The sequence below is a fragment of the Chenopodium album genome, chromosome 27, assembly GCF_948465745.1.
Source record: "Chenopodium album chromosome 27, dcCheAlbu1.1, whole genome shotgun sequence".
NCBI lineage: Eukaryota > Viridiplantae > Streptophyta > Magnoliopsida > Caryophyllales > Amaranthaceae > Chenopodium > Chenopodium album.
Window position 1 is genome coordinate 19,751,469 of NC_137860.1, and position 16,442 is coordinate 19,767,910.

General features: G+C 35.2%; 1 protein-coding gene across 4 annotated transcripts; it reads right to left on the reverse strand.

The window, feature by feature from the left end:
• Nucleotides 1-5,612: 5,612 nt before the first annotated feature.
• LOC145620796 (vacuolar fusion protein CCZ1 homolog B-like) lies at nucleotides 5,613-15,682 on the reverse strand. Of its 4 annotated transcripts, XM_081675510.1 has the most exons (10): nucleotides 15,249-15,682; nucleotides 14,328-14,421; nucleotides 13,438-13,621; nucleotides 13,314-13,352; nucleotides 13,098-13,207; nucleotides 8,291-8,386; nucleotides 7,727-8,176; nucleotides 7,467-7,622; nucleotides 6,962-7,191; nucleotides 5,613-5,892 (listed from the first exon to the last, which is right to left on the reverse strand). In XM_081675510.1, exons 1-10 carry the CDS (start codon nucleotides 15,431-15,433, stop codon nucleotides 5,868-5,870), a joined length of 1,569 nt encoding a protein of 522 aa, XP_081531636.1. In that variant the 5' UTR covers nucleotides 15,434-15,682; the 3' UTR covers nucleotides 5,613-5,867. The 4 variants fall into 4 exon arrangements, with proteins under 4 accessions (XP_081531636.1, XP_081531638.1, XP_081531637.1 ...); XM_081675512.1 differs by lacking the exon at nucleotides 8,291-8,386; XM_081675511.1 differs by lacking the exon at nucleotides 13,314-13,352 and having other exon boundaries at nucleotides 15,249-15,681.
• Nucleotides 15,683-16,442: the final 760 nt, after the last annotated feature.

A 16,442-nucleotide genomic window follows, 5' to 3' on the forward strand; every position in this document is an offset into this window, starting at 1 on the left:
TGTCAAAGGTTTTGAATTGAGAGGTTACTAATGAATATTTATTATTACTGGGTATGATCGAATGAGTCATAGCAATGAGAATCTAATGATGGAGGTTAAGAGCTCGGATGAAAATTATGGGAGAATAAGCTAAGTGAGATGATTAAAGATGATCAAATGAGGTAATCATTATGTCTAGCAACTATGTCTAGCCCTGTGTGTGTAACCATTATGTTTAGCAATTGTGTTCAGTTCCGTATCTGTAACTATTATGTTTAGCTAATGCATGTGTTTAGACCTATATGTGTGACAATTATGTCTAGTTATTATGAGTGCACGTGTGTAACTATAATGACATGTTATTGTATCATACGTATGCATGTATGGTATGTTTGGCATGTTATGATTTAAAAGCGTTGTATGTGCAAATGACATGACATAATCTTTTATATTCTGGTATAAATGACTTGCGAGATGATCAACATGTTCATTGATGTATTCCAGTCTTATTATTTGTATGAATGATTTACATGTATACAATGTTTTCTTGATTTGTGGAACTCTCGAAAGTATATTAATAATCTACGAATAACTTATTAAAAGATACATAACATAATAAATGAAAGTGAAAGACCTAGTCCGTCTGGCAGTATATGTTATGTTTCGGTCATGCAATGCATGTACCCATGGGGCACCTGCCCAACTATGTCGAGCACCAGCTCTATGTTATGGGCACCGGCCCATCGCGGAAGACATTCCGCCATGTCATACTGTCCAGCGACTAGCATGTCCACCAAAAAGATTACGAATATCTGAATTTTATTAAAGGACTTATGAGAACTCACAAGGATACTCTATTAATGAGTTTTACGATATCCTGATATGTACGATCGTTCATAAAGATGTTTTACCATCGTACAAGGTGATAAGAATGCTATGAATAACAAGTATTTCTAGTTATTTTATTAATCTCTAAGATATGTGGACGTGATCTGTTATGTTATGCCCCTGTTAAATGTTTAACGATAATGATTATTTTATTCAATTAAGTGTTACGAATGAATGATTATGAATTGTGCCAATGTGCTATGAATTTATATGAGGTATAAAGTTGTTCAGAAATGATTTAATATGATACGAGGTTACATTTGTCGACAATGGAAAATGTACCGAATATAGAAAATAAGTGAGTTATAGGTGGAGGAAAGTATATTAATGAAATGGGGAATTAATCCCACACGAATGAAAGTTACGTTATATCAAAAACCTGTGCTTACCTATGATCTTATGTAAAGGGAATGATCCTTGCCGACTCAACTTTTAAAAATAATGGTATTATATTAATTTTGAACAACTATGAATGCATAAGGAATAAGATATGTGCTCAAATGATTTTGAAAGAAAAATGGTTTTACGGGCTAGAGTAATATTACTGAGTTTTCCACTCATTTTTGGAATTTTCCTCTGTTTTCTATTTTTATGGATATTTACAGGGATACTGATGACGGAGCTCAAGTTAATCAAAGGCAAAAGGATTAAAGGAGTCTACATATTTGAGTGATTATGGAATATAATCAAGGCTTATGTATTATGGATCATCAAGAGATGAGATAGATTGGTTATTTTTATTACAGTAAGGAAGATTGGAGTTGTATTAATTGTTGAGTTTTCTAATTAAGGAGTATGTTTATTTGTGGGCTCATAACCCACATGTGATTATGAGTTTACCTAAATGATTGATTTCGCTGCATATGATGAGTAAAGAATGATTTATCTATGGCTAATTAATTTCCGCTGCGAATGACGGATTAAGTACGGTCTGGTAACGCCAATTAAAAGTCGGGGCGTTACAATTATTGTTACTCGTATCAAACAATATAATGTCAAACACACCCTTCTTTATTTACCTATTCTTCCTTATGTCCTTTATAATAGTCAAGTAACAAAATTACCTTTGTTGTTGATTTATGTATAAGAACAACCATAATAATGTGAGATCTTGTTGTTATAATCGTCTAAATCCAATAATGTTTCCTTAAATAACCAATTTCAATTTTATATTTTGTACATAAGGATCATTAAGATTTATTCCACAAAATTTAGCGTTAACAACATGCAAATGCAAAATAAATATCGTTTTTTAAAAAAATTTAAAAAATTATATTATTCCACATATGGATGCTCAAACCTTACAAGAAAATAATTGGAGAGAAGTGTGTATACTACTCCTTTATTATTATTATTATTATTATTATTATTATTATTATTATTATTATTATTATTATTATTATTATTAATAGGTTATCTCAAAAACAAAAAGTCATACAACCTACAATAAATTAGTGGGAAGCCGAGATACAATCTGGGCCCCCACTCCTCTAGCTATAGCAAAGCCTACCCTAGTAAAAATATGAGCTGCAGCACGTGCTCCAATGTCTTGCGTCGTCGAGAACCTCTGAATTCGCTTAAGCAACGCAATAGCCTCCTTCTCTAATTCACCAAACGAAGAAAAGGAGAAGGGAATGAACCCATATCCAATCGCCTGACAACGAGCCTCATACTTATCCCGCTTCCGCTGAGCTGCAAAAAACCTACAAAGTCAATCAATTTACAAGAAATTGGTGGGGAGCCGAGATACAATCTGGGCCCCCACCCCTCTAGTTATAGCAAATCCGATCCTGCTGAAGATGTGAGCAGCTGCACGAGCACCAATATCCCGAGTCTTAGCGAACGCCTGAACCCGCTTCAGCAACGCAAGTGTGTATACTACTCTTTATTATTATTATTATTATTATTATTATTATTATTATTATTATTATTATTATTATTATTTATTAAGAATTGGTATTAATTAATTAACGGGTGAGCTGGTAATTAGTAGTGACTACCTCATCTACTGAATTGCATATCTTAGACAAAATAAAATCTAAAAAAAAATCGAATAACATACCATTTGATAGAAAAATAAATAAATAAAAAAAATAAAATAAAATAAAAGATAAAGTTTAGAGGAAGTTGTAAAATTTGGCCGCAAGTAAAATAACATACGTTTTACAATTTGTAGAAGATCGACCTGGATTAGGAAACAATAACACCGAGTCACCGACTCTTCTCTTCTTATATAAGATACACTTTCATTGCCAATTTTCATTATTTTTCAAGCTTTACTTAATTTTTTTAGTCTCAATTTCAATTAATTCTTTCTCTTTGATACTAGAATTTCCGAATTCGAGTCTATTTCTTCCTTTGAATATGGAGCATATTTCCATGGAGTCACAAACCAACACTACGATATTCGGCATTTGCAAACTTGCCATTGCACGTAATCTTCCGTTATTTGGGTATATGAAATACAACACTCCCTCTTGTTTAACCATGAACCATAATTCTCAACCTCCGACCAAACGCCTTTCTTATAGAGCAATGCAACACGAAGAGAAGGAGCACATCAAAAAGAAAGACGACGACGACAGTAGTAACAATTACAAGAGCAAGAAGAAGAGGAAGAAGTCGGTTGACTATTCGAATGGTATAAAGAAACAAAAAAGGCTACCATCTTTGGAGTATACTAATGCTGTTATTAATCCGCAATATTCTTGTGCTACGACTACTAATAATGACGATGATGTAAGGGTAGTGATTGTTAAAAAACTCGAGAATTCCGACGTCAACCCTCACCAAGCACGTCTATCAATCCCAAAATCGAAATGTTGTGACAAGTTCTTGAGTGATAAAGAAGAGAGGTTCCTTCAAGAGGTGGACGAGTGTGACAGAAAGTGCAAGATACCGGTGAAGGTTAGAGGGTGTAATTCGGTTAAGTCTCATAACATGTTTCTGACTCGATGGGATTATCCAGATCAATGCGGATATAGGTATGTGTTGAATGGGGCTAAACCAAGCTGGAATACTTTGAGAAGAGAGTTTGGGCTAGAGGAAGGAGATGTGATTACCGTCCTCGCGAATCGATCAAAGGAAGATGGTTGTCTTTGCTTAGCCATTGAAAGGGGTGAAATGCTGAGGCCTTCTCTTAATTGGGGAAGGAAAGGTCGTCGGAGCTAATCAAGTTATAATCGAGATATTTAGTTTTTGGTCTGTTGTTAAAGCATATTTAGATATTTAGGTGTTGTTTGGTTTACATACAAAATCATGGGAATTGGAAATTCCTAGAAATTGCAAAATGAGTAAGTTGTTTGGTTGAATAAAATTTGGTGAAATGGGGAATTCCTAGGAATTTCCAATTCCCACAAAATGTAGGAATTTAAATCCTAGTCCCCCCTAGGTAAGTTGAAATTCCTATGGGAATTAACTTCCCTCGTTACTAACCAATCAACTTTGAGAAATTTCCATGAATTTGATTATGAAATTTATTTCCCATATATTAGAAATTCATGGGAATTTTCACTTCCTATGTTAACCAAACGACCCCTTAGTTTTAATATGAAATGTTTATATTATGATATTCAATACTACTTTGTTTGAAAGGCAATTGCCACTTTTTTATTTTTTCTTAACAGATTTTGAACGTTGTATGATTCTAATTAGGGGTGAGCATAACAAGTACCCTGTAAAATTTCTGAAACCGGAACCTATTGCAACAGTTTCCTCAAAAATAGGAATCGGAACCGAAGCCGGATTCTGTTGAAAAGATTCCTAGAAAAGGTTTCGGTTCCGATTCATGTTACCCTGTCTTATAATATACTTACTAATTTTTTTGCAATTTTTTTAATAAAAAATTGGTTGGTCATTAATTTATAATGTTTACAATTCGCAAATAAAACAAACTAATAGTTGTCTAACAAATTTAATATATATATTTTTATATTTGTAATTTTGATATATATTATTTATAAAATAAGTAAGAATTAGTTTATACTTTGAAATTAAGTGAAACTTTTATCGGGTTATAGGGTACCCTACAGGTTCCGGTTCCAAAAAATCAAGAACCTGAACCGAAACCTGTTGCAACAGGTTCTTAAATTTGCTACCCGAAACAAGAACCTCTTGTACATGTTCCGATTCTAAAACCTACGATTCTTAACAGGTTCTGGTTCATATTCAGGGTACTCTGATTTTTGCTCACCCCTAATACTAATGTAACCCAAAAACATTATCTTCTTTCTATTTGTCTAACTTTTTTTTTTTTGTTTTATTATTTTTTGTTTATTCTATTACTAAATTAAATAAACATAAAAAGATGCATCACCCCGTCTTGTGTGTGGCCAGCCACACCGTGTGGCCACTTATAAAAGAACAAAGTAACTCATATAAAATTGACCAAGTAACCTTGTAATACTAGATGAGTAACCCCTGTAATACTAATTGAGTAATTCTATAGCACTGACAAAGTAACCCCTTTAACACTGATTAAGTAACCTCTATTACGCTAACGAAGTAACCCCTGCCACACGGTGTGGCCAGCCACATATAAGACTTTGTGTAATGCCATATGGGCAGTTCCCACAGAAACCGCAATTTACTTTGGTAATTGTTAAACGCGATCAGTATGGGACTATGGGTGTTTACTGTTTAGAATTTGCTGAGCCGAACTCGTACTCTTTACGCATTGTTGCAAGCCTTGGAGCTGTACCAAGAACAATGGTGTTCAAAAATGATAGAGGATGGAAATAAACAACTTTTCGACGTTTAATGTACCAATATATTAAAAATAAAAAAACGCATATGTACACAATTAAAACAGCAATAATATTGATCCAACAACAGGAATAGATCCCATCAAATACAGAACTGGACATTTTACAATAGTCTAGAAACTATATTCAACAAAAATGTACATAATATGGTGCCGTGATCTAAGCAAAAGTCTAAACAGAATGATACAAGCTTCTTCTCCGCCTCATTTTGCATTTAGCTTTCCACGAATATGAACTCTATGAGAAAGTTCCATTGCAATACCTACAATTTCAAGTGAAGAACATGAATAGTTTAACATTATAGCATTGTAACACTACAAGTCCCATTAATGTAACATGAAAGTGCAAATATGGGACTTGAAAATGAGGAATTTTATCTAAAGTATTTAGTTCTGCAGTTAGTCGAAGTTAAAGAAGCCCTCGGACACTACAATGAACAATCACCATGACCAATGAATGGACAACAAAATTAAGCAGCCAATGCTGATGAACCACTGAAAAGTCTACACGAGACAGCCAGAACAGGGCTCAATGGCTGACTAGCTGAGGTTATAACAAACATGCTATAATATATCCACTCCAACCTTGCCTAACTTTTAACAAGAATAACTAAAATACCCAAAAAGAATGAGAATATGTCTCAAGTAGCAGAGAGAGAGAAACAAACTAAATAGGCCGAGAAGGGAGTGACAGCCTGATAACGCAACCATTGAAACAAGTTTGAGAATCATAACAAATATAAAAAAATACCAGTCTCCATGGGTTGAAATTTTTCGCCTGATCCTTTCAACTGTTTTAGCCCCCCTCACAGCAAATTTCTACATTAAGAGCCAGGCTAAAACAGCAAGACATTCAAGTTTCTTGCCTACTTTAGGATGCATTTGAAGGACACTTCATACAAAATGGCAAAGCACTACTCATCAAGTCTATGTTATGTAGATTCTTCTTTTCACCTCAAGTATTCGTACCCCACCATGGGTATGCACACTAGAATCATACTCATGTCTGACATAATAACCGGCGTCCAAGTAACATACTAATTATGCTAGGATAGTTTGTTAAGTAAAACATATGAAACTAAAATCAAAATGCATCCTTGAATCTATCATCCAACTAAGATCATCAAGATAAAATTAAGCTTAGTTGCCCGTCATTTAGTACCTTCAATGATTTGTTATGCTCTAAGTGGTTCAAAAAATGTGTGACTTGATTAATCATATCCGATGGTCTAAATATATATGTAATTCACAGTAAGGTGGCCAAATGCTAACACCCTGCTTTTGAAAATACTAAGACGGGAAGCTAATTTAAAATAATAATTACAAAATTACCTGTTGCTGAACTTTTCAATGGCATCTGATGCATAAAGAAGTGTTTCGTTGGCTTTCTCCAAAACCACATAGAGCTCTTTTCCTCTCAATATCCGAGCAACAACCCATGAGTTATTTTTGGCCCTGATGCACACTTCCAGGTCTTTATCATGATTTACATCATCATCTTTAGTTCTACTCTTTTCCATGTCAACCTGTTCCCTCAGCTTGCACATTGCAACCAAAGATTCCTGGAGATACCAGATAGAATTAAATGAAATAGTATGAGTACAGTCAAAACTAACCTCATATATAACGCAATGCATAATGGACAGATGCTATGAGTTCCACTATTACTCATATTGTAAGCTTTGATTGGGGTGTTATTTTATTATTAATATTATTTTTTATTTATTTTTTTGGTGGTCGGGGGGGGGGGGGGGGGGGGGGTAAAAGGTAAAAGTTATGGGTAAAAAATACTCAATTTAACTGAATGTAGCACAATTTGTTAGCATCGGAAGCCTACCTTTGCTAAGGTTGCAGCTTTTGCTGCAGGAGAAGCCCTGGACACGCATCTATCACCATCCACTAACAGATACCGATAACCACTGACATGGTACACATTCTCACCTCCCCAACCTTTTGCAAGTTTTTCCTCAACTTTCAAGATTTTTAGTGACGCCTATCAGATTTTAAACATAAAATAAACAACATCAATTCCACAAACCAGAGCAAATTAGATATACACATATTCTTTTAAAATACGGAAAAGAAATAGATACTAACATTCTCCAAAAGCTGCTGCTTCAGCACAGGTATCTCTCTTTCTGCATTATTAATAGAGGTGACAGGAATCAAAAGAATAATGGTGAGATTTTTGTGCTGATGTGCACAAAGATACATTCTCTCTTTTGTTTGCTGAAGCCAAACAGTGGGGAACGAAGCATTCATATCTGATCCCCATTGGTTAGTTACAAGAAAACCATCCTTCCCTTTTGACCACTTGCCCTGCTGCAAAGGCCTTGCAATGAGATATCTACTTTCTCCACTAGGGGAGGTATCTCGTGATCCTTGAACTCGTTCTGTAGAAGTGGATGAAGTTGGAAGGATGGATCCTGCTGTAAGATGAGCAGCAGTATTTCCTTTACGTAAATAGGACCATGAACTACCACTGGCAGATAAAGCACGAGGAGTCATCCTCAAAACAGCATAAGTATATAAGTTGACAGTGTCATCCTGGAAAATCAAGTTAGATATTAGTATTCTAAATATACTTAGCGTGCTGTGATGTACCCGAACAAAACTTTTACAGAAAATATTAAAACTAAACAAATTGGAGTCAGAAAAAACCGGACAAACAGAAGTTGACACCAACAGATCATGAAACAAGACAAGGGAATGGCACCCTGCACTTCCAGCACATGATTCAAGCACTCGTACAAGTGACTGCAAATTGCCCATTTCATTTAGGTAAGAGTATGTAGTTATATCAAAAGAAGAAATTTAAAAAACAAAAGAAAAAGGGAACAATAACCTATTGTTCAAATTTATTTCACATTTATTGGCAGAAGCATGCATATGTGATGATATAAATAAACAAGTCAATAATCCAGCATCAAAAACAATATTTAATACCCACAACAAACAAACCAAATATGAAAAAATTGACAGTTACTCCCTCCAGCCACATAATCTTCTTGTGTTCCTTCTAAGAATGTCTACAACAAATCTTCTAGTTACTTAAAATTATTATTATACCCTCTCAATCCATGTGATGTGGACCTCTCCACTCTCTCTCTCTTGAACTGTATTCATACTCTACATTCTACAGTATGCGGGTTCTCTTACCCACTACCTATTATTCACTTTTTATTTTCCCACCATATACTAAAAAATCAACCCCACCCCACTAAACCCTAATTATGTGTGTCCAAATCTAACAGGAAGATAATTTGAACACAGGAAGGTACTAAAAGATAATCCCAAGTCTTGAAACCTGCATATACAGTAATAATTGTGAAGAAGTTGACACCCAAAACCAGAAAGTGGTATCTAGTTCTCACATGGAACAATTAAATTAGCAAGGTGATCAGTATTGAACCAAATTATAGAAGACTGTCTATAGCATCTCATATCTCCTTTAAAAGGACAACAAAAAAAAAAAAAAAAAAAAAAACACTTTCCATGCACACCATTATTACATCAGTCTGCATCAGTGTTAACGGAAACATGGTATGGACCCCTGATTTTGAACCAATTTGGTAGACTAATTCATAATACAACCCTGCGGCCAGGTTCAACAAGCCTATGACCTGCATTGATGAAGATTTTTATTTATGATTCAAAACCGTTCCTAGGTGTACTCAATTTGTTACACGTACCAAATAGTGTTCTCGTTCCTGTATTCAAATCATATCGTACCGCAAACCATGTAGCATTGGTCATTTGGTCTGCATACTTGCTTTTACCATAAGTACATAACACTTTGCATAACCTGCATCGTTAAAATATTTTTATTCACAATTCATTTTGTTCCTTGCATACCCAAATTGCTACGGGTACCATTTAGTGTACTCAATCCCGTACCACGAATCCTATTAAACTACATAGCCACATACCATGTAATAATGGTCATTTGGTCTGCATACTTGCTTTACCACAACACTTTGCATGCAAGTAAAACCTGCACCACTTGTCAACGAAGGGTTTGCTACTTAAAGCTTAGAGTTATAGCATTCCAAAACTAATGCAAGGGTTCAATGTCCTTTGATCCTTTCTACTTTTGTTTTAAGAAATAATAGACCAATCAAGAATTTTACAATGTATGGCCCAACATGGACAGCCTTTGTACTTGCAGGTTGCAGATCTACCTATTCGACCCCATCTTTTTTCATCGGCTGCAGGAAGTTTCTGAAAATCTTCTGAAACTCAAGGACAGTAGGCCCATTTCTCTTGAAACTTTGAAAGTTAAAAGTCAAAGTTCCAGGTCAAATTAAGAAATTTCAAGAAGTCAACTAAGTAACAACCCATGTAGATCAATACAGAAAACAGGGAAAAACGAGAAAGCTGATGAAAAACAGCAAAATCCAAATTTTAAAAAACATATAGATTATTAATATCTATCAATTCGTATTTAAAATTTCTCTAACAATAAGTCAGTGAATTTTCCTTTTTTTTTACAATTATTGCAGATTTGCAGAAATTAAACCACTAAATATATTTGAGTGTTAATGGCCAAAGCTTTAGAATTAGACAAGTAAAAAGTAAATAAATAAATAAATAAATAATTGATGAGTTACCCATTAATCCGTATAATTTGAGATTACATACGAGGCAAAGAGGCCAAGAGGGTAGTGAAAGAGTCAAAGACAGTAATAGTTGTACACTTGTATTACTTACGTACTAGCTGTTTGCATTCAAGTGTGAAATTTTTATCCTTTATTCAGTAATCAGTATTCCCACGGGGGTTGGGGAAGATAGAGCCTCAAAAAAAATATATATGTTGGATTCACTACTCAACCCTAATCTCAATGTTTGATGAATACTTGGGAGTTTGGAATGAATAAGATATCGACTTCTTTTATGGGTAAACAGTTCAATTTAGTACCTGGGGACACACACACACACCCAATTCCCATCCTCAAGAAGTAATGGGATCTAGATACACTTTGGGACATCGGGGATGTATTTTCAACGTAATTGTCCCTTCCCTGTATCCAGTACAGGTTACACTCTATAACAGGCTTACTCATGCTTCATAGGTAACAAGTGCCATTGATCATAAACTTACATGCCCTGACTACTTTACAGATTACAAGGGCACTCCATAGCAATTGACAATAATTTACATGCCTCGACTGCTTTAAAGATTACAAGGCCACTCCATAGGTAACAAGTGCCATTGATCATATACTTACATGCCCTGAGTGCTTTATATATTACAAGGCCACCTCAACCAGTGACGCAATTTCATGTACATATAGCATAAGCTATCGATGGTTCAGTTGAGCAGAATCAACCGATCATAACATCCTGCACCCTCGGTCCCACAGGTGAGCGCAGCAAGCAAATTCTCAAACGAGGACCAGTCACAGCATCATACCATCTGATAGCACTGATGCCTCAAGCAAGGGGCCCAATAAGGGCAAAGCGTAGGGTAAAATTAATGCACCCATAAACCTACCAATCAAACAGTCTGTACACTAAAGCATAGAATAAAAATTGCAAATAACTGACCAGCTAGTAGCTACTAAACAGAGAATAAGTCAAAGCTAGGTCACTATGATAATAATTTTGTCCATTGTAATCAACACCTAAGATTTGAAAAACTGGTCATTTTCCAGCTAGACCAAAATGCATGGGGAGAAGTTCCTGGTATAGCAGATAATCCTCAAAAAAAAAAAAAAAAAATTGGAGAAGAGTTTCCCAGCATTTGGAACTATTCGGAAAAGGAATAGCCAAAAAAATATTTAGAACCTTGGGCACAAGAAACATGTCCTACATAACTTTTCAGGTTAACCCTTAATAAAAAAGAAATTGAAAGATATATCCAGAGGATCCTAATAGCAACAACAACAACAACAATCAAAGCCCTAATCCCAGAAATGGGCTCGGCTACAACCAGGATATGCTTCCTCTTTGTTAGAAGAACTAAATAATCTTTAGCTTCATAGAAAAGAAATTGTCAGTGATTATAGGCATGATTATCCCAGTTCCTGCACAGTGAAATATTAATTGATGATAATACGAAAGACATACAAAGGGATTTAATATATTCATGGTTGAACACATATCAAAGTTAGGGCAGACAGGACTACAATTAGAGCTTTTGAATGAAGAGGGAAAGCTTTAATGACCCCTATTGTTGTCACCACTTAACAATAGAGACCACAAGGAGAGCAGAAACTGTTCCTAAGCTGAAAAGATGGAAGAGACAGATCAGAGGCTCCAAAGGGAGCAAGGGGGGTTGGCAGACTTTACCGATTGGATGGGTATAGGAGATTTTGTATGCCAGAAAGACATACAACAAGAAGAAGTGTCGTTCAAGTGTCAGTTCAGATAAGAGATTGCTAATCAATGGCTCGGGGTTCTTACAACTTCAAAAGAACCTTAGTGAACAACTGCACATGAGGCCACCTACTACAACCCCAAAACACCTATTCCTTCAAGCGGGGTCGCATACGTTCCTAATCATCACTTGTATCTGCAACTCTGGTCCAGGTTAAAGAAACCTCGGGCTTTACTCCACATTACATATCTTCATTCTTACCTTCACCTTAACCAATCAAAGTTCCTCATCTCTCAATCTCTCATACTCTACTATTAACCTGTTTTTCCATCTGTATTCCATTAGAATGTTAGCCCCCATTTATTATTTGAGTAAAAGGATAAAACTAAGCACTACAGATGGAATCAATAGAAAAAGTGAGGGAGACCAGCCATTTTAGACGTCCTCCCACTTGTTGAACATCCTATTACTCAAACAATATGCCTTTGATGATACATACAAACATTTACAAAAGATTGAAGTAGGCAACTAAGCCAAGTAGCACTCTATGGCCAAGGTTTTTCACAAAAATCACAATAGCAGTATTTTTAGAACAACTAGAAGTAAAGATTGGGCTTCTTTTAAGACTTCTTAAATCAGGTTTAACTAATTTTAGGATTACGAATTACGATGATATAAGAGAATTGATTTGTCACTGCCTAGGTCCTAGAAAATAACAGGTGAGCTTTTCCTGCCAGATGATGCAGTACACATCACCTGTCACTGACCAATTTCTGATCCTTAGGCTGAGACTTGCTCAGCTGATAAGCTACATTTAAAATACATCACCACCAACGAACAAAATAATTCAATTATATCAATCTAGAATGCATCAGTCCATCAGATTTGTCACTGCCTAGGTCCTAGAAAATAACAGGTGAGCTTTTCCTGCCAGATGATGCAGTACACATCACCTGTCACTGACCAATTTCTGATCCTTAGGCTGAGACTTGCTCAGCTGATAAGCTACATTTACAATACATCACCACCAACGAACAAAATAATTCAATTATATCAATCTAGAATGCATCAGTCCATCAGATGAAGCAATAACTAAGAAAGAGTTAAGAATCTCTTCAACTAAATAAAATAAATAACCCAATTACATACCTGAATTTCTATTGCAGCCTCACGTCCTACAGTCAACATCTGCACAGTTCCTCTTTCTTGTAAAGAATCATGGAAGGATGGTAGTTGGAGTTTCTTTCCAGCAAGGAAATCTGCCTCAAAGAGAAAATTTTAAGTGAGGCACGAGGGAAGCAACTTCAGCACTATGCCACAGTGGCAGAAATCCAATGAAGAATGACACAGGAACTTCAGCATTACCCCAGCAGCAGAAATCCAAAGCATACCGTTTTTGACATGCTGACAATTAGTAACTTAAAATAAATTTTTACAACTTAAGACAGTAGAAAGACAATCTCAATTTTAAAAAAGAATCAGGCCGTACCAAACAGATAATCAGTGATAAAGGAGAATAAATGTGAGCGGATAAGTGCTCCAGTAGATTCCTTGTCAAGCATTGCTCTTATGGATCCATTGAACATTACAAACAGAGAATGTACTTCTTTAAGCATTTCCCTTAGGGCCTTGATACGCCATATACCTTCTAACTCCTTATTCTTTTCCACTACCTAGAACAGACAGAACCACAGAATAAATACAGTGGATACTGAACACACATAGCATATGAAATATTCAAAATTCCATTCGGTTGGCCTCATCGTGGGACAGAATGCATTGCCCTTTCTCCCAAATGCCCCAATGAAACTCATATATGATGGTTAAGTTAGGTATTTATAACATGCTAGAGTAAAATGGCAGTAATGTCAGATTTTCCTATATTTTTAATCTACAAATTCCACTATATGATAATAATAACCATATATACTAAATTAAATTGATGAAACACATTTCCTCTGTTAGAAAGAAATATCCAAAGATTTTGTAACATAACACTGAGGGGTCATTATATATTCTCAATTGTGGAAAGATGGGACGATTTGACTATAAACCCAGATAGAGGGAGTGATTTCCTCTCTTACTCACATCCATTTCCCCAATATCTCTAACAATCTAAATACAATATACTGGCTACAAACTCTGAACCCAATTTCTGATATTTTGCATTCAATCTTAAGTAGTTAAGCATTATTATCAGTACACAACAATTAAGTTTATAACAAACAACAAATAGAGTCTTAGCTCTTAGCCTACTACAAGCTTCTAGAGATAGATTCCTTGTCATCCAAGCAGAAACAAAGGCCCAACTCACAATAATAAAAGTCATACAAGTCAATTGAAAGGGATATATCATTAGTAAAAGCACAATACACATACCATCACCATCCAAACGTCAGGCTCCGCTTCATAGAAAACATGGGAATGCCTTTCAGCCTCAATAACTTCACAAGCAGCATCTGGAGAGAAGATTCTACAGAAAAGATAGAAATTTTGCTACTGGTGAGCAGAAAACTCTACGCATACGATCAGATCATACCAAAATTAACACTCATCACATCAAGTTAGCGTTTACTTTCATATGACTAAACTGACTTTATACATAGAATCTTAAAAAGAAACTAAGAAAACAAAACTCTTGTACAAATAAGTGCAGACATCAACAAACATAAAACTCCATTAACATTTCACTCCATAAGTAAAAAATATATTATCAACAAACCTTAAACAACTTAAGCAATCAACCTAATACCCATTAGCAAACTCAAGTATGGCCTATTTCGCAATTTCCCCAGTTATTTGTAGAAAAAGAACACCCCTCTAAATTATACACAATACTGCCTACTTCGCAATTCCCCCAATTATTTGTAGAAACACCCTTCAGGATTGCCTCCTTCGCAATTCCCCCAGCTATTTGTAGAAAATAATAACCCTGTAAATTACACACAATATTTTCTACTTAGCAATTCCCCAAATATTTGCATACATGTTATTGCCTAAATGCCTACTTAGCAATTCCCCATTATTTGCCAAAAAAAAAAAAAAAAAAAAAAAAAAAAAAAAAAAAAAAAAAAAAAAAATACCCCTCTAAATTATACACAGTTTTGCCTAATTTGCAAATTGCAATTGACCCAGTTATTTGTAAAAAAGAATCCCTCTACATTATACTCGGCAATTTCCCCAGCAATTACAATCATAACATAGAAGATAATAAATCGTCGAATACAATACACACATCAATTTCGCAAACCAAAGCAAATTAGGTTGAAGCAAACAAGAAATGCAAGAGCAATTACTAACCTTGTGAAGGTGATCAAACCTTCACTAAGCCCAATGACAGAGAGTTGATCAGTCAATGGCAGTTCGGAAGGAAAGAAGTAGAGAATTTTTTCAACCTCTTCACCTTCTCGCTGACCCCTTCGCAGGTCAAACACACACAATTTCACGGCGTCAGCTGAGATCGTCGCAGTTGAGTAAAGCCCCATTATTCGAAATCACTCTTGCCCCAAAAATTATGCAAAATTCAGCAAATTAAACCATAAAAAATTAGGGTTTTAGCAGTGTTGAATCTACTACGACAAGGGAGGAAGATTAAGATTGATTCACAGATGTCAATAAGAAATGGGAAATTTTTGCATGATATTTCAGAATTTTAGAAGAAAAGTTGGCGATCGATGTCGCAATTATGGTTTATCGATCTATGTCGCAAACTCGCAATATTAAGTGCATAAGATCAAGTGTAGAGAAAAAAAATACTCCATCACACATTTTAGTCCCAAAATATTCATCCATTTGCTTATTCCAACAACCATTAATATTAATTTTTTACCAAAATTCCCTCTAATTTGCAATGATATTTGTGCAAATTTAAATTTTTTATGTAAATTTTGTTTTCCCAAATACTTTTAGGGGGCGTTTGGTTAACGAAATATAGGTATGAGGTATGGGTTTAGGATGACTAAAACCCATACCATATGTTTGGTTGACAAAAATATGAATTTCAAACCCATACCTCAAACCCATGAGGTATGGGGTTTAGAAACCTTGGGGGGAGGTGGGTTTGGCTCATTCCATTCCCTTAGGTATCAAATAAAAGGAGAGAATAGTGAGATATTCCATTCCAGAATTACACCAAACACATGGTATTAAGTATCAAGTTCCAACCCGATACCACCTTAACCCCATTCCTGATTCCAACCCCATACCACTTTGTGAACCAAACGCCCCCTTATTATGTTCTCTCTCTACTTTTTTGCATACTCAATGTCAATTTACTTTTTCAATTTACTTATACTATTCTTATTTGTGTTTATTAATTCTCGTGAAAAATGCCCATAAGAGACTATCAAAAGGGGACGGAGGGAGTATATATATTTTTCTCGGGTATACATCAACTAAAATAAACAAAAAAAAAATATCGCTCTCGAATATCTAATTAATGCCCACAAAATAAAATAAAATTACGTATTGTTCCTTATAATAACGATTATAAAA